This window comes from Centropristis striata, chromosome 5 (assembly GCF_030273125.1).
Source record: "Centropristis striata isolate RG_2023a ecotype Rhode Island chromosome 5, C.striata_1.0, whole genome shotgun sequence".
In the NCBI taxonomy this organism is placed as follows: Eukaryota; Metazoa; Chordata; class Actinopteri; order Perciformes; family Serranidae; genus Centropristis; species Centropristis striata.
The window spans coordinates 27,823,520-27,847,442 of NC_081521.1; the positions used below are offsets into that span (position 1 = coordinate 27,823,520).

Consider the following 23,923-nt stretch of genomic DNA (forward strand, 5'->3'; position numbering starts at 1 on the left):
TCTTAGCCAAGGATGCAATTTTTTTATTTAAAGTGTTTTGTGCTTCATGTTGTTTTCATTGAATTGGATCTTTGAGATCCTGTACTATGGTACTAAAGTACAAGCCATTTTCATGTATTAATCACTCTAAAATGCCAATGTCTGAACAGATTATAACATAACCTTAAAAAAGTACCTGCCTTTTTCTAAGGTCAATGTCACATTTGAGCATTTGGTTCATGGAAAGTTCTTTGTTTGGTTTTGGGGATAGAAACCAACCCTGAGCTGACTCTTACAGCTGGAAGAAAGCTTAGATTGCTATTGCTAGCAAAATGCTATCGCTAGCAAAATGCTTTCTGAGTGGATATGTTAGTTGACGAGCTTTCCATTGTGAATTCTAACTAACAGCATTGATTTTTGCTAACATAATATGATGTAACAGTACAAAGCAAATGTGTACAACTAACGATTGCTTTTTACAACATGCCAAGCATGATGCAAGGCAGGGACGATCAACAAGCTAACCAAACTTAAGCTAAGGTTAGCAAGGCAGCTGATAAAGTATGATGCAAACAGCAAACTAGTTAGAATAATGGATCAACATGGATATGATATTAATGGTCAATCAGTTCAGTCTCTAGTCATGTCACTGTTTTGGTCTATACCCAGGATGCTCGCTTGCAACTGTATCCAATGTAGATTCTGTGTTGTGTATTATGAAGAATCCATACTTGTGTTTATTTTGTCTGATTTATTCTAGCGAACACAAAGGGATAATCCTGCTCAGCCACTTTGGACACAGCGCACACACCCAGTCATTAACGGGCACGCTCCTCGTGCACTGACCCGGCTCCAATCAACGTAATACACAGTAACATCACAAGTTCGACAATAAAATGGAACAAATGTAAACAACAACACCATAAATACCTGCCGAACATAAAGGGATAATCCTGGTCAGCCACTTTGGACACAGCCCACACCCAGTCATTCTTATCACAGATAGATAAAAGCAAACTAGCGACCTAGCATGCTAAGCTAACTAGCATGACCTAAGCACTTTCTGTACATTGCATTAGATAAGCATTTCCGAAAGTGTAAATAGCGTCGCTACATTCCACGGGAGCATTTATACATCATCACATCAACATTGTATGAAAATTAAATATAATTACAATAAACAATCAAAATATGATTATGAATGAGTGCGATTCAACCTACCATGGGCACGCTCCTCGTGCACTGACACGGCTCACTCAGTCACGTACAAGGGTATATATCTACAGAGCAGACGCCCACTGACCAATCAAAATACAGAATATCAATAAAACTTGTTAGTATTGGTTGATTAAACCATGGAAATTGGAATCACCAAATAACTGTTACACAACCTGTAGAGTGTGCAAGAGAAACACGATGCTGTTCAGCAGTTCAGTTTATTGCCACTGGTGTCATCAATAAAAAAGTTTTGATATACAGCAGGGTTAGGAGGCAACTTGTTGTCATGCTCTGCCCCAGCCTTCTAATTAACCCCAAGTTGCAATCATCCTGACTGCTGAGACTGCCTATGTGTAGCCTTTAACTGCAACAGAGCCACCAGAGCTTGTTCCATACAGAAGTGATGTTGTTTGTTATTTGTGGCCTGTTTTTGAGGTTGGCTCTTTCACAACACTGGTGGGTGACACCAGACATCGTTGACGTACAGTATGTAAGGTAAGAAACATGCGTAATATGCATTTGCTAATTGGAATCTGTTGCAGTGTAACTCATACATGGGTGTGTGTGTTTAGCAGGAAAGGGATGGAGGTCTTTATGAGCTGCAGTAGCTCCTCTTCTAATGAGTTCAGCTAAGGACACAACTGTGCAGACCTTGAGTCTCAGCCCTCTGAAATCATCGGCTGGCTCTTCTGGATCTTTTCAGAGCTCCATTAGAGCAATGACTCAATGCCTCTTTGTATGTTGAGGACAAATGACATGTTTCTTTTCAGTGTGTGTGTCCCAAATTTGAGGCTGAACTGGCAAACAGCTGAGAGAAGTTTTTCCAAGAGCTATCTTCCGTTCTTCTTTAATTGTACACCTGTATTTTCTGTCATGACTTGTCTCTGTAGTGGATGCTTGTGTTGAATGACAAATCACCGTGTGTAGCATCACACAACTATGTTTTGTTTGGGCATACAGCTTTGACTTTTGACACTGTAAATGTAGAAATTATTGTTTCTTTCTCATGTCCTTCTTTTAGGAAATTGCTGTTTTGAAGGATGTACGTGCCCTGCAAATAATCCCTGGTGAGCTGGTGAAGCCCTTCAAATCCAACTTTCCATCTCGTCTGGCTCAGAGTCGGGCCGAGCTGCTCGAGAAGCTACTTGCTGAACTGGGCACAGAGAACTCTGGTTTCACCCTGGACAATGTCATGACGGTAAAAGACCTAAATAAAGTTAATTAGCTGTTATCTCAAGATCCCCAGTGATTTATCTTGTCATCTTGGGAAATCAACCTTTTGTTTGCATCAGAAACCAAATGCAGACAGTCTGACCACAAAAAATCCAGCGTCTTCTTCCCACTTGCTTGAACCACACCAATCTTCAAACGCCTTTATTTTGATCTCAACTACACATTCAAGTACATACAAGTTTTGTGAATGCATTTTGCACGGTTGTGATACTATCTTGTTAACAAAATGTGCCTACAGACATATAAACACCTGGCAAAGTACCCAAACCCACTTCTGTGGTGGTTCCCCCTACTGTAGGAAAACAATACCAACAAAATCCTGTTGCGACTGTTAACTATTCTGTTATATTGAGGGGAAAAAACTTAAACTACAGCAGCTGTAGGCAACTGTACTCTTTGAAACACTGGAACATTTTTTTCTTTATACTGGTAACATCTCAGAAATGCATTTAAAGCAGGAGCAAAGAATATGCGCCTGTAGGCATTGATCGTCACAGATTTCTATACTAGAGCTACTGCTGTTTTTTTTGGCTGAGTTTCAAACTCTTTCCAATCTGGTAATAGCAATTCAGACATAACCTCCATAGCATGACAGCACATGTACTGTATAGAGATACATAGAGTACAATGCCTGTAATATTTCACTTTAAAAGACGGCCTCCAACAAGCTGATTTTCCGTTACATATGGTTTAGTAATTACAGTGTGACTAACTGAAAGGGGAGCAGTCCCTGCCTGGCTTTTTGTGGCCATTCACTTTACCCAAACATGCTGTCAGTAAGCTTCAGTCAGCTGAGTCAATGTTGTCACCAATGGCATCCACTTTGTGTCCCCTGCAGTCCTCTGGTTTCCAGCAGTGACCTAATATATGAGCAAAGTATCCCACTGTTGACCAGGCCGGCCGGGACAACAAGCCGTCCCGTCCTCCCCTCTCTACTTTACGACCGCTCCTCCACCCATCCCCCTTCACTCAGCCCTCCTTTTGACTCTGCACATCTTTTATCAGTGAAAGCAAATTGTTAGGTTTGTCCACTTAGTTTCTCTGCCTTTCTAAAGCCAAAGCCACACAGGTGGCATTGGGTGGCCTGTGTTTGCATGTTTGTGCATGCTTGCTCAGCGCCTGTCCCCTTTGTGTTGGCTGCCTCTCATGTTTGCCTGGGAAACATTTCCAGTCTGGATTGAGACGTGACAGGAGGGCTGTGCTTTATTCCACAGCTTGTATTTTCTCATGGTTTTCAACAGCTTGATGGGAAACATGTAACAGACACCAGGTTTAGGCTGAGGCTAAGTTTCAACAATGAATAGATTGTGAAATAATTGATTTTGCTTTGATGATCTGTTGAGATACCTGATAGGCCATAACAAGCAGCAAGCATTATCTTTTAATTAAAAGGTACAGAAGGTCCTGCAATAAACTTTATTGTGATAGCTGTCCTCCTCCCGAAGACAGCGAAGCACCTCAAGCAGGCAAACAGTTCTCTGATGGCGTACATAGAGACAGATACATGACACACATCGTAAAATCTTATCTTCAGAATTTGAAAGAAAATGTATGCACGTCTCAACAGATTTAACCATAACAATTCCACCTGTGTATAAACAAAATACCATCAACATGCCTTTAGTTTGGTGGTAGTAGCCCAGACCCAAACACAAACCAAGAAGTTGCACAACAGGCAGAGGATATCTTGTAAATGACTGAATCCTTAAATTCACAGCTAAAACCTCTTTTTAGATCTTGTGGCTAGCTCTGTCTACAGTGTTAGCCCAGATATATTTTGAGAATTTTTTCCTTTTCCCTCTGCTGTTACCTGGGTGATCTACTCAGAGGCGGGAGCCAGAGTGAAAAAAAGGGGGTGATTGAATTTCCTGTAATTAAAATGAGAAGTGGTCAGCAGAGACAACAGAGAATAATGGCAAGCTGTCCCTGAGCCGGTCGAACGAGGGATGGTTGGCCTTTGTGCACAGTTTACTTCTGGATGTTAATGTTCTCCTTTGGCAAGGTTGCCATTGTGTTTCGGGCTCTCTACACACAGATAATGTCACATAATGGGCTCTCTTTACGTCATAATGTGCATTTCACTCAAAGGACTTCCTCAACAATGCTTCTGTTTGGTACATGAAGCTAGACTGAAAATGTTGTTTCACCAAGCTTTGACTGTTATCTGATAAAGGCATTGAATATTTTCTGTGGCCTACCTTGTTTCCCTGCCATACTGGACATAAATCAAAGCAATTGTATGGCCCCTTTCAAACGCACAGCAATTTAAACTGCCTTACACAAGTCTATATGCATTAAAGCAACATATAAACACAATAGTGATGAAAGAATTAGAAAAAAATATAAACAAAAAGATGTTTCAGTGCAGTTGTTGTCAGTGGTGGAAAAAGTATTTAGGTCCCTTACTTAAGTAGAAGTACTAATACCACACTGCACAAAATTCAAAACTTACTGAGGTTAAAGTAAAAATGTACCAGCATCAAAATGTACTTTAAGAGCTGGTTTTAAACCAAACCAAAATCATTATCAAGAAAACCATAGGAAATGGCTAGATATCAGCTCTTAAATTAAACTCTTATGAGCTATTTTTGTGGTTATTATTATATTGGTCCAAACCTTTAGTTGTACCAGGCATTAACATGAACAAGAAACTGAGGAAAACAAGGGTGGTCTAATCATTTTTTCCATGACTGTAGATAATTACTGCATTACATTGGCTTCAGTTCAATTCAATAAGCTTTATTGGTACTGATGGTGATGTGCTTATGTTTATGATTCCCAATTGCAACTAACAATTTCAAGGTGTGTAGACAATTTTCTTTTAACATCATTATTTATTCAGAGTTAAATCTTGCTTTCAGTTCCAAATAATGAACAATAATCAACAGCAGAAATATCTTCCTTTTTTCCAATAGAGGTGTCTCGGTTCAGTAGTCAAACCGAGGTTGAAACTGCCTAACATGTTGGAACAGTAACATCCAGTCAAAATTCTGACTTGGGCATGTGTTAATAGAGAGCCATGTGTTCCTCTGTCAGTTCTGTACAGCAGCTTTGGAGCACAACACATCAGCGGTCCGTGAGCTGGCAGTGCGTATCATCTTATCCATGTACCAGCAGCACAGAGCTGCTGTTCTCAGCTACCTTCCACCCAACGATGCTGCAGCACGGAGGAACTTCCTCTACAAAACCCTCTTTGATGGCTTTGCCAAGATTGATGGAAAGCTGGTTGACACCCAGGCAAGAAATGTTTTAAAGTTGTTTCTTTTCAAAGACAGAAATATCTAAAATCTAATTTTTCTAGTTCAACACTTTTTTAATATATTTATAGTTTTTTTTAATATCTTTGTGTTAAATATATTTTTATCAAACTGCCAGGCTGTGGGCGTGTTCACACTGTTATTTTTTTTTTTCAAACAGATTGTAGTCAGGGAGGAGCAGGTGGTAGATGGACAGTGAAACTGTCAGACATGGCAGATGGGAGCACCCTCTCAGAGAGTTGAGCCTCTAAGAGGAGACTGCATGACGTCATGTCTTTCTATTTTTCTAAGCTGACGGTAACAGTCAGAGTCTCATGTTGCACAGACCGCTAACTGCCTCCGCTCCTTTCTTTGGCAAAGACGGCACAGGCTGTCAGTCTTTTACTCATCTGGTTAAATGAATTACCCATGGCAGATCCATGCATGTATGTATTGATGGTATAAGGGTTTCTTTCAGATCCTTCACGTCATCACCAACTGAACTGTAAGATTTCAAACCTGACAGACTTTTTTATTAAGGGTAGCTTAAAGCTGTGTGAAGCTTATGACCCAAAAGCTGACAAGGTGTGATCTTGTCTTCCCGTAAAGTTAGTGACTCACACAGTGACCAAGTTTAATTTGTTACTGGCATTATGAGGAACCTATTACTAAATGGCCCCAAGAGTCTGTAAAGTTTCAAGCTGTTTTAAAGAAGGAAAAACGTAAATGAAAGCTGGTGTGGTGAGCAAAAAAGGTCTGTGATGTTGAGATGATAATAACTAGACAAAGAGAAAAGAAAAGAAAGCAAATTATGAGGAAATTATAGCTGAAAAACTGACGGTGACTATGAGGCTGATTGCATATTATTTTCTTTTTTACCCAGTCTTTGAAGAAGGGAAGTGGTCAGCAGGATGGGCAGAAAGAGAAGGAGGAGATCCACTCTCTTCAGGAGCAGCTGGCTGCTTTGAAGGAGATCACAGTAGGTGGAGCTGTCATCAGTCTGTGGTATCACTTCTTGTTATGTTGATAATTTGTATTTATGTCTGTATTTATTATTTGTTCCATTCTATGGTTTGTTATTTGCATGAAAAACAGCACTGTACATTATATCTCAACCAGATATCCACAACTGTCTATCTCTGAACTCACTGTTAAAGTTGTGTAGATCGTTCTTTCTTTTTAGGTCTGTCCTTTCTGACATTTATTCATTTCTCTCTGCCGGTTTGCTTGTAAAGGAGAGAGGGGAAGAAAGCACCCAAGGACAAATGCCTAAGAAGGAAGCACCTAAAGAATCCCAGAAAGCTGGCAAAACCTGTACGTAGACATTTGACCAGAAAGAAGCAGATAAAAAGCATCATTCTTCCACATAACATTAAAGATAGTCTTTAGTAGAAAACATCCTTATATACTGTTCATCACCACTGACAAAATGACAATATGGGGCCAATGTGATGCGTGCAAACAGAAAATCAGAAGGTACCTCTGAGGTCACGACTTGTAACATAAATTGGGGAGCCCACGGTGGTTAGACGCCTTTGTCCTCTTTCTTTTTTGTCTCTTCAGCATGGCATTGAAATGCAAAAAAACCCCACGTCTACTTTGTTGTCAGTTACCCAGCAACAGTTCTCTAGAGAGTTTAACCACTTGAACTCCAAATATGGTGCACGTCTTAGCATGTGAATGACAGAAGGAAAAGCTACTTAAATGTAACAATATCTAAAGCATGACACAAACGCTGCCAGGCATTTCTACCAAAAACCTTTAAACCACGTAACAGAAGACGTAGCAACAAGGAACATTTTGCCAATTACAATTGTAAACATTTTGTATTACTAGTTTAGTGTTTGGACTGTAGTATTCGAGGGAATTACCTTTCATCCAGATATCAAGGCTTAGATATACAGATCAAGTTTTTCTTTTTATCACGTACATGTTTGTGCTGATTGGCCCAACAATGACAAAAAAAAGTAATTTTGTTGGTATACTCAGTGGTTGTCCTGGAGAAAGAAAAAAATTTTGATATCTTATCCTGCGATAAGTCCCTCCCTAGCTTACTTATATTTACAGAAAACATGTAAATGTGCAGAATAACATCGCCATTTTAAAATAGTATGCACCTTACAACTCTGGCATAAGTTGACTCAATCTCTTCATTTTTCAGTTTTGTGAAGTTTATATTATTTATTTCCATTATACAGTGCATGTTCTCATTGGGTTGATATTTTAAAGGGTGGCCTCCAATTAGTGCAGTCGTGACAAGTAACAGATACTGTCTTGTTAATTTCCAGCTGTCACAAAAGTGCAGCAGAACAAGGAAACAGACAATATAGAAGTCCAACGATCTATCGACTATCTGGACAAGTAAGTGACTCAACTCAGTTGAGACCTTAAAAAAATACTGGAATAATGGAAATATGCAACAAAAAAAATGTGTATAGTGTTTTAACCTAGTCCAAATTTCCACAGGTTTATTGTTTTTTGTGCAGTTTTCACACAGTCCATTTTTTCCTGCTCAGGTGTACATTCAACTTTTTATTCACTGTACTAAGGGGTATGACCTGATCTGCAGTCTGATCTGATCTTTCAGCCTCTGTATTTTCTGCGGTAAAAAGGATGAGTCATTCACAGAGGATGGATTGGACCTTCACTACTGGAAACACTGTCCTATGCTGAGACGCTGCGAGGAATGTAGACAGGTAGACTGTTACATCTTAATCAGTTTTGGTGTGTCTTTTGTCCTCTTGGAAGAAGGACACCTGCCCAGCTATTGAATCCTCGCCACCATATTTAAGGTTGAAGACCTTGTGTACTGTTCTCCATTGTGTTCACAGGTAGTCGAGATAGCCAGCCTCACAGAGCACCTACTGGGTGAATGTGAAAGCATGTCCAAGTTCAGCCAGTGCCCACGCTGCTCGGAGGCCGTGGCCACCGAAGAGCTGACTCGCCATGTCCAGGGTCCCGCCTGCAACCGTGAGTTCTCAGTCTTGCTCTTTCATGCTGTTGGAAAATGCTCTATGTCATGAAAACTGCATACTTTGTTTGAAAAGAGTGAATTTTCTCTCTTCTTTGATATATCTTTTTGCCTTTATTGGATTGTGACAGTATAGACACAGAAAGCGTGATAGAAATATCACATGCATCAAAAGTCACAAGCCAGAATTGTGGATATTCCATATGGTACTGGACCATCCAGACTTCCGGGATGAGTAATTTTATATGTTACAAAAATTGACTGGAAAAACTGTTACTTGATATGCCAGTGACACATTTCTTAACCAAAACTACTAAATAATACCAAAATTACTAAAGTACCCAAATATTGATTTACTGTTGCATCTTCTGCCGCAAAGGGAAACAGTCTCCATAAACTTGTATATTAACAACTTAATATTGGAGGGTGCATTAATCAATCCACAGGAAATGTGTGCCAAAATCTATGGTGAGAAGTCATAGTCAAATTTTAACTCAATAAATGAGAACCACAGAAGAGATGAGCCTTATCCAGACATGCATTTGATCTATGCAAATGCATTGCCAGTCTAACATATCTTATTGCCGTATTAGTGACTTTCAGAATTTGCCAACTCAGATTTTAGTAACAGTTACACAAGACACATTGGGACTCAAATCTCCAAGCAAGGCTGTGACATTAGCAGAAAGTGTTCACAATGTCCCTGTGGTAAACATTTGTTATTTCTGACTTTAATTTGATGTTGTGGGCTGAATTTAAATAGACAAGTCAACCAGATACCAAGAGACCAGAAAGCCTGTGCTGCAGCCAGCTGCACATCTTGCTTGTTTTGAGGGGGGCGGGGTGGGGGATGCCTTCAATGTGGTCTACATTAAGTGACTGTGGTCACCTCATTAGAAAGGCCATTCAAAAGGATTACACTATATGGCTGAAAAAAAGTATGTTATAACTTTTATTGTATGTTAAGATCCTTGTTCTGCTCTATTGCCCTTTAATTTGCCTATTACATGCTACAAGTCCTGCATTTGGTGGAAAGTTAGTGAAGTAACTACTTGTGAGGCTAGTTGGTAATCTAACCGGTGCTAGAATTAACCTGCCACAATAGCCTGTTAAACAATCTGACTTGCTAACCGAAAGGAAGCTTATTTGCTAACTTGACAAAAAGTTAAAGATTATTCAAAGGATATTTAAAGCGTCATTGACTCCAAATCATGCCTGTTGTGTGGAGAAGTTAAGAGTGAGTTAAGTTAGCCAAAATGGATAGTGTGACCTTGCAGCTCTCCTTTTTTCTAAAAAAGATTAGCTCTGTCAAAACAGTACCTTCTCTTTGTGTCATTTATGGTCGTATAGTACATCAGATGCTGCATATCTGACTTGAAAAATTAAACTCAGTCAGTAAGAAATAGGTAGTTCCACAACACAGTTCCAATACTGTAATTTATTTACATGGTTGTGAGGCTACTCTTTGTTTTTGCTTCTATAAACCAACTTTAGCGTTACTTACCAACAGTTCTGGCTACTTGATATTATCCATGCTTGATGTGATTTACCTCATCTACTGTACACCTGACAATGTTTCTCAGAGCAATTTGGCCTCAATTTTGACCTCAAAGCTCAATCTCTTTTTCTCACAAAGCTCACGGAAGTTTACCGTGTTAGATTAACCATTACTCATGTTTCCGAAAAGTGCATTTCCTGAAACACTCACCAGCCTCACATGGATTAACACACCTTTGTTCATATATTTCTCTTCCTTATTTTTTATCTTGGTTCTTCACAATCTGGATTTCTTAAGCTGACCTTGGTGTAGCACCCAGCAGCTGAGATCTCCATCACTTTTATTATATTTGGCTTCATTTATTGAATAGTCTCTTGACAGGTAGATCCATGGCCACATTCAAGCTCTTATAAGACATGAATAATATGCACCACTGAGCCTTTAAGAAATCAAAGGTCAGTGATTTTCCATAGTGATAGTGTCTATATTTTAAACTACCAAGCCCTGCTACCAGTATTTACTGTCTGAAAGCTGAGGTCAGCTTTTTTTACTGGATCTTCTTTTTTTGCCTCCATTACCAGCCATATGTCTCCACAGATAATTGACACCAGTGCGCCTTTTGTTTAACAATAACCTTCAAGTCTCTCTTACCTCTGTTGGTTTTAAGTGAGTTTACAGAAACTTGAATTGCGTGGGTGGATAGATTGTGTTCACCCCAATGTTCCCATGCCTCAAAGGTGTATTGTATTTAAAAGTGTTCTCCTCCAGTGGTGTAATTTTATCATTTTCTCTGGCATGTTCAAGGGACCTTTTCTGTAATTGTATAACAGGTGGCTTAAAGGTGTCGTATTTCTGTTTCAGCCCCCATCTTGGGTAAAGGCTCCAACCACTGTCCTTTGTGTCACAACAACTTCATGCCTGGAGAGAAGGTGAGATTCTGTACATGCAAATCACATTAGGGACAAACTGTACAAGTTTTGTTTTTCTCACTTACAGTATCGAAACGGTAAAATTTGATAAAACATCCTCAGGTGTATTAAAAAAATGTATTTATGCTCACTGCAGGTGTTTTTTGTCTTCGTCTCAAAAAGAGTTGATGTGTTGCATAAAATTTTGAAATGCCCTGGACTATACACAATCGCCCATAAAGTTGGAATAAAATTTTCTTTAACTTCTTTCCATGAAATGATTACGACAATGTGATTTATTCTTGACAGATAAAGTGTATATCTTCTCAAAACTTTATTAATCAATCTCTTCCAAACATACCACAATAAAATTGAAACCACAATTAACAGAGGATTGTGTCTGTAAAGAAAATTATTCCAACTTTACGGGTGACTGTGTAATGCCTGGTACAAAGGAACATTTGTTTAGACAAATATAATGATAACAACAAAAATAGCTCATAAGATTTTAATTTAAGAGCTGATATCTATCCATTTTCCATGGTTTTCTTGATAAAAACCAAAATCATGATCAAGAAAACTCTTATTTGTCCAAACAAATGTACCTTTAGTTGTACCAGGCATTAAAATGAACAAGAAATTGAAGAAAACAATGGTCTAATCATTTTTTCCATGACTGTATATTCATTTGTGTTTGCCACAGGCAGCATGAAGCACGACAGTTAACACAATTAAAACTTAAAGCCCAACTGAAACAATCCCTGAAGACCTTATTTTTCTATCATAGATGAGTTAGATGCCCAAGTTGAATATTTTGTGTTCAGTTTTCTTCGACACATTGATTACAGCCATGTAGCCTAAAATGCCAACTTCTGACGAAACTACACTGTGTCCTTTTTATGCATCAAACCAGATGGACACACGGCCTATTTCACATTTCTTTATTGCAACATTTGAAAAGTACAACATGTGTCTTGTGTTTCATCAACTTGATCAAAAATGTTGTATTTTTGCACAACAGTTCTGCTATACTATTTTATCATTTATTTTTTAAAAGAAGAAAATCTACTTCTACTCTTATACAGAACTTTTCTAAGGTTTTCATAGAACGTGGGCCTGAACTTCACTTAGGGACCTTTTCTTTTTTCCCTCCTTTATATCAACACCGAAACTGGACAAACATCTAATATTAGGCTTGAGGTGGAGCAAACAGGTGTTGTGGTAAAACACCGCTATTGTTGGCCTTTAAAGACTTCAAAGGAGGTGAAGCCTTTGTTCTTAATGGGCTGTTTCATTCATCTCAAGTAGAAATAGATACCATTACATTCTTCACATTCCTATGAGTTTGAGGAAAAGTAGTGACAAAAATGTCCTGATGAGCCGTTAATACATATTTTGATATATATTTTTGAAAGCCTAAATCTTTTTTTGTAGTTAGAGTGGTTTAATTTAATGAAGTTCTTTTGATACTAATCCTAAACACTGCAAATTGCACAGGTTCAGTTTTTTTTGACTCCAGCAGCAATTTTAAGTTTAATCTGTAACAGATAATCAACAGATTTGCCAACAAGGAAATATGATTAAAGATGAGTAACTCTAACTCACTGATAGCGTTCACTGAATGGAACCCTTATGTTGGATATTATATAATATAACCACAGGGAAAGTCGCTCATTCTTACCTTTTTCAAAAGCAAACAGTGCTCATATTTCAGCTCTTTGAGTTCATCCATTACTAATCCTTTTTGTGTGTCCACTTTTTGTTTGATGGAAGTTTACAATAGATACACAATGTACACGATCCTCTGCCCCCACTTAAAGATGTAACAACAGCGTGGCCTGTCAGTTGTCTTCCGTTACGTGTCTGCCATTGAGGGATCTAATGAATCATGCAACTTGTCCTTCAAGGAACCACAAGAGATACAAGATTCCTTCTGACAAGCACCTGTCCTGACCCTCCTAGCTTGCAGCAGCATTTAGGAATTGAAACTTCTGGACAAACTCTTAAACAAGAATCCACATTGGTTGTAAAAACCTTAGTTTGAGTTGTGTTGTTGCAATCCCTACAAATCACTAAAGGAAGATAGTCTCATTTAGATCATACAATAACTATGGTTGCCATGACAATTTCTGAATCCTGCAGCTATTGGTGTGACGACGATTTAACATCTAGGGGCAATGTCCAATATTTTTGGGGTTCTGATGTAGCAAGAAGACTTCCTCTTAGGTTTAGGTTTATTTATTTGCACAGTTAGAATTACATAAAATGACAAAGATAACAAATAGTGTAAAGTGCAGGGAGGAGCAGAAAACCCAGATGGGCTTATTTAAAGCCACCTAAAATTTCATAGTTATAAGAAAGTAATAAACTGATAATAGAAAAACATATGTATAACATCAACAACAAGTTATAATGACAACAACAAAAATAACAATATAATAATATGAACATTATATATAAATGTATTTGTGTGTGTCTTCAATTTGCTGATCATTGTTTACAGTCTGATTAGTAACTTCATTGATACATTTTTGTGTGTTTTTTTTTTATATATTTTTTTTTTGGCCATTTTCAAGGCTTTATTGATAGTGAGAAACAGAGTGAAAGGGGGAGACAGAGGGGAAGACATGCGGGAAAGGGCTCCGAGTCGGATTCGAACCCGAGCCGCCTGCTCACGAGGACGGTGCCTCTATGGTACGCGCTCTACCAGGTGTGCCACCGGGGCGCCCCATTTTGTGTGTTTTAGATCCAGAGTAATCTCTATCAACACATACCTGCATATGAATGCAGAGAGATTAAATAAAAACTAAATTGTTGTCAAATGATAACGGATGGGTTCCCGAGGCGTTCCGCCTCGTTTGCTCTCTACACGGACTGTTTACCTGCATTCAACCAAAGCTTGCTCAAATATCATGGTCAATACTACGCAGACATTTAGCTGATGGAAAACACCTGTTGTAACATCACTGATTGGGGCGTTGCCAGTTGTATAACATGCTAAAAAGTCAAATTATAGAGCAGTGCAGCAGTATTTACCTTCATTATTTGATTTATTTGCATTATTTCTGCCTTTTTCACAGCAGACAATTTGACTCGTAGCAGTAAAAGCACAGGTGAAACTAATAGCATTAAGATATAAGAGAGATATTGAGATTATATAATGCATCCTTAGTTATGACTAATTTGTGTTCTCATTCAGAATCTGATTCACAACTTGAAGTCGCCCATTTCTCACACCCTCAGAAATGAATAAAGAAAAAAAAGGCACAGAAAGTCACACTCTCACTGCCAGAGCTGTCAGTGTTGACCCAATGAAAGACTGCAGTGTTAGTGGGAGGGAGGGCAGCCATTCTGGCTTTGACTGGGCCTACAGTCACCCATGGTTGTCCCGGTCGAGAAAGTATCTGGGAGAGGAACGAACTCACTGAGCTACTTTGTCCCTGTTCCAGGCCTGGAAGGCTCACCTCATGGGCAGGGAGGGCTGTAAACAAAACTCACGCAGGACTGCGGTGTCCCAGAGAACCCAGCCAGCACAAGGTAAAGCATTCATACCCCCTCTGCTTACACCCGCCTCCCTAACGCTCACCATGAAAGCTGTACAGAGTGCCCATGCTTGTTGGTAAAATTTCATGTTGCAGCTTTTTCAAATATGGTTTTCCTTCCTCAGAGCACAGAATAAGGCACATAAAAATAGTGACATATTAAATTTGGAGCCTAGTGTAGTGGATGTTGGTGTATTCATTTTTGAGTGATATTTTGCAATCATGGTCATGGTGGTAAGTAGTTTGAAACATTCACCTACAGTAGCTTTTTGTACAGGTAAGTAGGGTTGTATTACTTAAGGTGCCCATAATTTTGCTGAGGGATGTCTTACATTACTGTAATAACCACCTAGATGCCAAAGTGACCGTTGGGCTTGGCAACCCACTCACACTGCAGGGCCACTGCTGCATATATTAGAAGTATTATACTATTCATAATGTCACCTGCTCTTTTTCATTTTGGGTCTATATAGTAGTGATAATTGATACAATTACATACCCATACATGCGGGGATGCAAAGACAAAACCACATGAGTTTTGCATCATTGGGCATCATTGTCTTCTTTAGTTGTCTTTACTAAAACAACATGGTGTCATGGTTTGTTCTTCTGCACTCTCATCATGTTTTCACAGGGGACATCTTGACTTGTGCGGGTAGACAGTTCATCAATGGTGGAAATATTACTGAGACTGGACTTAAGCAAAGACCGAAATACCACAGTCTGAAAATATTCAATTACAAGTAAAAGTTCCAAATTCAAAATGTTACTTAAATAAAAGTGCATAAATATTATTAACAAAATGCACATAAAGTATTTAAAGTACTCATTTTGCAGAAGGGTTCCCTTCAAAGTATATCAAGAATATTATATTATTCTGTTTTTATAACTTAAGAATGTATATAATAGCATTTTAATGTTGTTGTTTGTCAATGTGCAACCAATTTCATATACTTTGTGTACTACCTGGTAGAATAGTAGTAAGCAGTGGTGGAAAAAGTATTCAGATCCCTTACTTCAGTAAAAGTACTTATATTACACTGTGAAATGACTAATGACAAAGTAAAAGTCCTGCATTTAAAACGTACTTAAGTAAATGTACAAAAGTATCAGCACCAAAATGTACAATAAGTTTCAAAAGTACTCTTTCCCACTCAGATTGTTTTATATATTCCAAATTTATTATTAGATTATTTGTACTGATGCATTTATGTAAACAGTGTTTTGATATTGTAAAAATAGGGCTAATTTTAACTACTTTAACTACTGTTATGAGGTTTAACTTTAAAAATGTCTCATGTCTTTAAATTAATCATGTTTTTATGTTAAATCTCAACCTGATAAGTAACTAAAGCTGGCAGCCAAATGTAGTGGAGTAAAAAGTACAATATTTGCCTCAAAATGTAGTGAAGTCGAAGTATAAAGTTACAAATGTGGAAATACTCAAGTAAAGTACAAGTACTTCAAAATTGTACTTAAGTACAGTACTTGAGTAAATGTACTAAGTTACTTTCAACACTGGTAGTGAGCATGTGTTTTTTCTGTAAAAAAAATAAATAAAAAAAGTGACCAGTAACGATAATTGTCAAATAGATGAGGTGTACAGTATTTTCCTCTATGTACATGTAGTGGAGTAGAAGTCTAAAGTAATACGAAAGTAAAGTACAGGAATGTCAAATTTGTGTTCTAGTGAGAGAGACAGTGAGGCAGCATACACAATACCAGGAACTTGAAATCAAAGCAGCTAAATGGAATTTAGCCATTATTCATTTAATTATTTACACCTGGACTCGTCCGAATGCCAAAATATCTTACATTAAAAAGACCTATTGTTAACCACTCACTCTTCTTCTGTTGCATTTCTGAAAGAGAATCAGCTCAAGACGTGCTTGCTGCCCCAGGTGGTCGATATAGATGTCATTTTAACCTCTTCGAGCTGCAGTGTGTGTGAAAACACACCAGCTGTTACCACGACTAACATTAAGCCACCACTTTAAGTAAGTTTGCTAACAATGGGTCTGTGTCAGACAAGGTCAGAAGAGCAGGAGGGCAGTTCCTGGAACATGCTGATCTTTCTCATCAGTGGTGCCACAAGGCGTCATAATGACCATATTGATCCTGAAAACTTTTCAAACAAGCCAATCCCACCATTAAGTAAGTGCCTACTTGTCTTGCTACAGCATACAAGTAAACACTCTAAAGGGATAATGGCCCACCAGTGATGTGTTTATTTTACCCTTCAGGAAGTAGTTTGTTTAAGGTGGTAAGCCACTCAGATTCTGACACATTTTGTTAATCTTGTTAATTGATGATGACCCAAACAAACAGGAGCCTCATAAAATGTGTGTTTCCTTCTGATTAATGTTTTATTCCACAAAAGCATATTAATGTTGTATAATCTTAGTGATTGTGGTCTTCATGTCAGGCTAGGTGGCCTACTTGTTAGTTATTCTCTATTCTCTCTTAATTTTGATTGCAGTTTATTGAAAGTAACTAAGACTCAGTGAAGGTTCGTAATCTAAGGAGATGATCTGCCCCAGTATGTGGGCTGCTGATGTCATGAAACGTTACTGTTGATACCCTCACCATAGGTAATGCAGGCTGTTTTGTTTCATGGTAAATAGAACACAGGGACAGGTGGGGTCCTCTATGTTAAAGTTCCTACGAACGTTTACTGTAAGGATGTCATGTGTGTATTTTTATGTATCCAGGCAAGGCTGTTGGTGGAGCCAAGATGAAGCAGGCTTTGTCAGTTGGGGCCAGAGCCAGGCCGATGGGCAGAGGCAGCCGGATCCCAGCCCTGGCACCGCTGGCCAGAGGACACACACCAGGGAAGCACTAAAACTGGTTCGAAGCACCCAGGGGAGGAACCAAACAGCAACAAACATCACTGTAGTTACTCCACCCCCCTCGTCCAGGTCCCACGTTTCTGCATTACAGCACTTTTAGAAAAAAAAGACTGATAGGTTTCACTTCTCTTAAAGATTACCAAAAAGGGGGAAACCCGTGTCCTATCAGCCGATATACAAACATTACAGCTGGTGTTCTATTACCTCTAGTTAGTATCCCTCCCTGTCAGAAACTCTACACAGAGCAGAGACAGCCGGACTCTCCTATGTTAGAACTCTTGCCTCTTCTGTCTCCAGGTGCATCTCAATAAATTAGAATATCATAGAAAAGTTTATTTATCAGTAATTCAATTCAAAAAGTGGAAATAACACAGTATATAGATCCATTACACACAGAATGAAACATTTCATGTCTTAATTGATTTAATTACTTCTAACTATAATGATTATGGCTTACATTTAATGAAGACCTGAAATTCAGTGTCTCAAAAAAAATTGTATATCACAAAAGAAGTATGTTACAATGGAAATGTTTGCCTCTGAATAGTATGTCCATCTATATGCACTGAATACTTGGTTGGGGGTATTTCACTTGAACTACTGGAAATTGACTTTTCCATCATATTTTAATGTATTGAGATGCACATGTATATGTCGAGCTTCTGGCATCACACACCTGCTGGGTCAGTTTGCTGATATCTCCTTGCAAGCTGCCTCAGTTTTGAGGCTCTCATTTTTCTAATTGCTCACTGCCAATTGGAGCCACCATATTGGAGAATTTGGTATAGTGCTTCCATTAACCTTTGGTGACTCACAAGAGACATATTTTTAAAAAGAATAGTCAGAGTTCCTGGCTTTTAGTCCCTAATGGCATCTTCTTGTTAGACCCTGCCTGTCTGGTAGATACACACAATACCCTCAGGTTGCAATGCATCACTATGGTATCATCAAGGTTAAAAGCTAGTAATCTAACCATTATACACAAGCTATCCAATGCTGCTATAAATGTCAACATTTTTCTTTAATAATTGTATAAAAATGGGAAATGTTTCCATTTAAAATATATATATTTTCAGCTTTGTATTGAAAAGTAAATATAGACCACAAGCTCTAGTTAAAACCATGCTAAATTACAACTAAACTGACTGACTACTTTCAGTGGATAACCAGTGTAGTTCCATTAAATACACGGTCGCCCATAAAGTTGGAATAATTTTGCTTTCAGACATAATCCTCTGTATCTGTGTGTTTGGAAGAGATTGATTAATAAAGTTTGAGAACATATACACTTAATCTGTCAATAATAAATCACACTGGCACAATAATTTCATGGAAAGATGTAAAAAAAAAAATTATTTATTCCAACTTTATGGGCAACCATGTATAAAATCAGTCACTAAATCTTCCAACAGCTGATATTTAGAAACAATCCTCTCCTTGTTGAAGCAGTAATTAGAGAGAGATTAAGTTTAGTTACAAGAAAATGACTCTGTATGCTTGACAACACTCCAGCTTTCTAAAGCCAACCTGAAAGCAGCTTTACAGCTTCGTCATCTGTTTACATTTTTCTTTTCATTTCTTGTCATAAATGGATGATATGGTAGGAATGAAATAGCACTTTGCCAAAGGGATGATTCTGAACTTTCAGTAAAGTATGGACTCATGATGGATTTATTTTTCTTGCTTTTAATGCCTACTGACAATCTTGAGTCGATAGCACAGTTTTATATGCTCTTTCTGGACCTTTTAACTTAACCGAATTATTAAAACATAATAACAACACACACAGTGGAGATGAATGTATTATATACAGTAGAATTTGTGAAGCAGCTATATTTCTTAGACTATATTTCTTCTGAATATGCCTGAGTATGACCCCAACAGACAGTTTGAAGCACTTGACAGGCATTAAACAGATTTTTAAGAAGAATTTCCAAGATTTATACTTAGTGCTCTAATTCTACTACTTCTATTGTCCTGCAGTGTTATGACGAGGTTGATTGTAACGTTTCTGTAGTTCACCCACAGAGGAGGTGGAGGTGTTCTGGTATAATATTCTGCTTATTTTAATATTGGTATGGTAAATTCTTTTTAAAGTGTGTGATAACACCACCTGTTATATTTGTGGAGACACAATGTCAGTATAGTTGATGCATTAGAGAGTATATTTGGTTTTGACCCCCCACCCACCCATCACAGTAGCTTTAATAAGCTTCTGCATTGAGGACTATTTCAACAGTGGATATCTCTCGGGTTTTATGTCCATAGTAGTCAGTATTTTCTGTATAATAATTTTGGCATCAAATGACTATTTTTTGCTGCAAAAGTATCTGTATTTGTTTAAATAAAGTTCCACCCTGATACTATTTAAATACCTTGCTGTTGTTGTTACCTGTATTATCAGCCCTATTTATTTGGCAACCAGGTGCACTAACATACTATAATATACAAACACACATGCTGTACATCTCTGCTAAATAACCTTATAGTTAATTTCACAAACTAATTCCAAATCTTTTCCAGAAATGTACTGTTCTCCAGCTGTTCACGTGTCATTATGAATCAAATGCAGTCACATTTATTCTGTATTTACAAAGTTAACAGAGAGCTCCAGTTTTATTTACATTATCATACATAAATCTACAGTATTACAGCCCCTCAGTTTCTTTGGTTTTTGGCCTGTCTTTGCAAAATCATACACAAATGAACTGACACTTGAAAAATAAAATAAAAAGGTGGAATTAAACAATATATTAACTTAAAACAAATAATTTGATTTTTTTAAAAACAATTTCAGCACATTACAAAATAATCACTGGACTATGAATGCAGCAGTGTGTTCCATGACGTGCGCTGTGAGTCCATACAGTTCACTTTGTACAGTCACACTGAAATCCTGAAATCAGAAAATTAATATCACCTGGATGTAACAAGTCCAGTCTTATTTATGCCTGCACAAACACGCACTAAAACCATTACAACCATGTCTCTACATCAACATTAGATCTCCCATTAAAACGATAGAGTAGAAATGGCACCAAGAATCCTAGAAAGCTTCCATTGAGGTGTGCACACTGTGGAGTTGTGTGGTAGTGGTTTCACAAAATGGAAAATAAAAAGTAGCGGGATTAGTGGGGAGGTAACTCAACCTGTTCAGAAGAGTTTGTAACCTATTGACCTTTACATACAGAAAATGCAAAATCTGGATGTGCTGTACATACAGTATCAAATCCATCATCAAAACATATTATTTTATCGTATAATACATGCCTCAGTAGATTCAGTAAATATCATGTATGGAGCCTTCTGTGTATTCAGTTCAGCTTTGGTGAATTAATTTAATTTATATACATTGACAGTCATATTGAGACCCTTTGAGCGCAGACCAGGTCCTTGTTGTGCACCACGTTCCACATCCTGAGCAGCTCCTGCGCGCTCAACTTGTGCACCACGATGAGGTTTTTGTAAAAACATGGCTCGCTGTTCATGGGGCTCACCCTGCGCCTGGTGATGCCGAAGGTCCTGAAGCCCGGGTGCAACTCTGGGGACAAATGAAGCTTCTGCAGGCACATGCCCAAAAACACATCGTCAATGGGGTACAACTCCAGGTCCTCCGAGACCACGAAGAGCCTCCTGGCCAGCTGGGAGGACATCAGAAACCCCCCACCTCCGACATAAGGGGGATATGGCTTATCGTACAGCTCTTTGGGGATGTAATATTTGCTCTGCCGGTTTCGGATCGGGATCGCCTTGGAGATGGTGTCCCCAACGAACAGTTCGGCCTCTTTGTGGTCCTCCACTTTGAAGCCGATAAGCTGTAGCAGGTTGTGCGTGTTCACAAACACGTCATCATCTCCTTTGAATATGAACTGGACCCCGGAGCAGTAGATGTCGAACCACTTGAGGAAGTTGACCTCCTTCAGGGTCAGGTTAAAGAAGGTGTCCATGAAGTCCCACTGGAGGATGTCCCCGTATATCTTGTCTTCGTACTCGATCAGTTTCTGGAGGTTCTTTGTGTCTTTGCCAGTCGTGGGACTTCCCAAAAGAAATAAAGTTTTGATTTTCTTCCCATCTAAAGTGTGCTCCTTGCCCCAGGTTTTACGCACCGCCTCCCGCCGGTCGTGCTGTTCGATAACGGACTTGACCACCATGAGGAGGTGCACCTCTCCATCCGCGCACTTCTCCGGGTGGTTGATGAGCATGGGGAAGTACCTGCAGTGTCTGTGCAGAACAAACTGGTGAAACCTCGGGTCCAAGCGCCGAAACCAGTCCTTCGTCCTCACCGACGAGTCCTCGCTGCAGTTAAGAACCTGCGCGTCCCAGGAAGCCGGAGTCCCGTTAGTCACCCGCTGCGCGTCCGATTCGTTGCTAATACCTGGAGCGTCCGAGCTCCCCAAATTATTTTTCACGACTCTCTTCTTGAAAGAAAAACAGTCAGAGCCGCACCAGCTGGTATCCCTCACATGTTTCAGTCCCACTCCATCCTTCTCTGCCAGTTTGAGTTTGTGGATCATGAGAAAAGACGCAAAGACTAGAGAGAGACTCAGCAGGGGTTTCAGCAGACCCACCCGCTTTCTCCGGAAAAAGTGATCCATGGCTCTCACTGTGGCGCCCACAGACCCTCAGATGCTGGACCTTTTGCCTTCATAGTGTTTCACAACTGTGCGTCCGAGTGGAGTCCATCACCGCCGTTCCTGCTCATTTGGACACCGGGGGTTGCGTCCTCGGACGCACCACTAAAGTGGCCCCGGGGCCCCTTGTGCTCATGACTGAGCTTAGTGAAGTAACACATCGCCTCTCGGTGCGTAAAAATGATGTTGGATACGCTGCATATCCTCTGGGTTCTTCTTGTTCTCCTTCTCTGCGCCCTGGCTCAGAATGACTGGAGACCTGCGGCGGGATACCTCTCTCCCCCTCCCAAATATCTCCTCCCCTTGATGATCCGCACTGATCTGGGACCAGCAGGTTTCCCATTTCTCAAACACACCAGGTGTCCACCATCAAACTAGAATATTTATATGGCTCCATCTATTGCGTTTACGCCACATTATTGGGAATCATAGTTATCCGAAATTCAAAAGAGAAAACAGGAATTATAGATAATGGGGAAAAATAACCATGTTAATTTATTTAATTCATTTAATTACCTTAAAAACGTAATTGGGGAGTGCAAAGTAAGTTAGGCTATTATAGACAATAAAATGAAAGAAAAAAACAGGCTACACAATACAATGCATAATATATAGCCTTGATATAAATGCAAATTTAGAAAACAATTGTACATTCAGCAATGTTTTCAGACCATCAACCATTATAGTCTATATGATTCCATTATCATTCTTGTGTTTAAAGAAAATATATTTAATTTACTTTCCAGTGCAAATACAGAACCAAACAAGCAGTGGAATGTACATTGGCTCAAGAACTGTGCTTGAGTACTTTACTTGAGTATTTCCATTTTATGTAACTCTATACTTCTACTACACGACAACTTTGAGGCAATTGTACTTTTAACTCCATTACATTTAGCTGACAGCTTTAATTACTTTTCAGGTCGAGATTTAACATGTAAAACATGATACATTTAAAACGATTTGACATTTTTAATTAAACCTCATTACAGTATATTAAGTAATTTAAATCAGCCCTACCATGAGAAAATTAAAATACTGCTTATTTAGCATCAATACAAATAATCCAATAATATATTTGGAATAAATAACAATCTGAGTGAGTCCATTCCGCATAATGAGTTCTTTTTACTTTTAATACTTTAAGTTAATTTTGATGCTGGTACTTTTTTATTCTTACTTGAATAAGTTTTAAATGCAGCAGGACTTTTACTTGTAGTGGAGTAATTTCACAGTGTGGTATTAGTATTTTTCCTTAAGTAAAGGACCTGAATATTGTTTTCAACCAATGACCAAAACAGATGCAGTTTCACACTATTCAACTCTTCCAAGTCATGGTGGAAGATACTTTAATAATGTTTAAAGCTGATATCCAAACAAGGGATATATTTATTTTTTAAGAAGAATATCCCTATTTTTCCTCGAAAGCACAAGCTGTAAGTAGCAACCATACATATCATATAACAAATGAGAGGGTGGCATTAGATAGACTCTATCACCCCCTTGTGGACATTTACTGGTATAACATATCCGCCCACACTGTCACCTCAAACGACCCAGTTAAACCAAACATTTACCTTCACATCGAGTCAATTCAAACGGCATTCTTCTCAGATTTTATTACATTGTCGTTTGTTTTATTGTGGACCCGTCCGTTATTATCTGCAAAGTGTACAGACGGTGAAAATGTATCGACCTATTTGTCAGTGGAGAAGGTTTTCAGTGAGAAGCATAGTTAGACCGTAAAAGCGGAAGTTCGCCTTCAAAATAAATCCACAGACATTTTATATGGATTCGTACCGGGGTGTATGTACAAAGGTCTTAACTCTATGGAGTCTGGGGCTATTTAGTCCATTTT

General features: G+C 38.7%; 2 protein-coding genes across 2 annotated transcripts in view; one reads left to right on the forward strand and one right to left on the reverse strand.

The window, feature by feature from the left end:
• cep104 (centrosomal protein 104) overlaps window positions 1–19,911 on the forward strand; it is a 38,086-nt gene extending 18,175 nt beyond the window's left edge. Inside the window, exons 13-22 of the mRNA XM_059333187.1 lie at window positions 2,219–2,395; window positions 5,467–5,667; window positions 6,550–6,645; window positions 6,902–6,980; window positions 7,955–8,027; window positions 8,254–8,362; window positions 8,498–8,636; window positions 10,997–11,064; window positions 14,493–14,580; window positions 17,297–19,911. Coding sequence (XP_059189170.1) covers window positions 2,219–2,395; window positions 5,467–5,667; window positions 6,550–6,645; window positions 6,902–6,980; window positions 7,955–8,027; window positions 8,254–8,362; window positions 8,498–8,636; window positions 10,997–11,064; window positions 14,493–14,580; window positions 17,297–17,427 — 1,161 coding nt within the window. The 3' untranslated portion in view covers window positions 17,428–19,911. The remainder of the gene's footprint in view (window positions 1–2,218; window positions 2,396–5,466; window positions 5,668–6,549; window positions 6,646–6,901; window positions 6,981–7,954; window positions 8,028–8,253; window positions 8,363–8,497; window positions 8,637–10,996; window positions 11,065–14,492; window positions 14,581–17,296) is intronic.
• A 100-nt stretch (window positions 19,912–20,011) lies between these two features.
• Window positions 20,012–22,313, reverse strand: b3gnt7l (UDP-GlcNAc:betaGal beta-1,3-N-acetylglucosaminyltransferase 7, like). The gene has a single exon (XM_059333189.1). It carries the CDS (start codon window positions 22,027–22,029, stop codon window positions 20,794–20,796), a length of 1,236 nt encoding a protein of 411 aa, XP_059189172.1. The 5' UTR covers window positions 22,030–22,313; the 3' UTR covers window positions 20,012–20,793.
• Between the last annotated feature and the right edge of the window lie 1,610 nt (window positions 22,314–23,923).

Coding starts and splice junctions, on each gene's coding strand:
- b3gnt7l (XM_059333189.1), bottom strand. CDS start 22,029: ATGGATCACTTTTTCCGGAGAAAGCGGGTGGGTCTGCTGAAACCCCTG.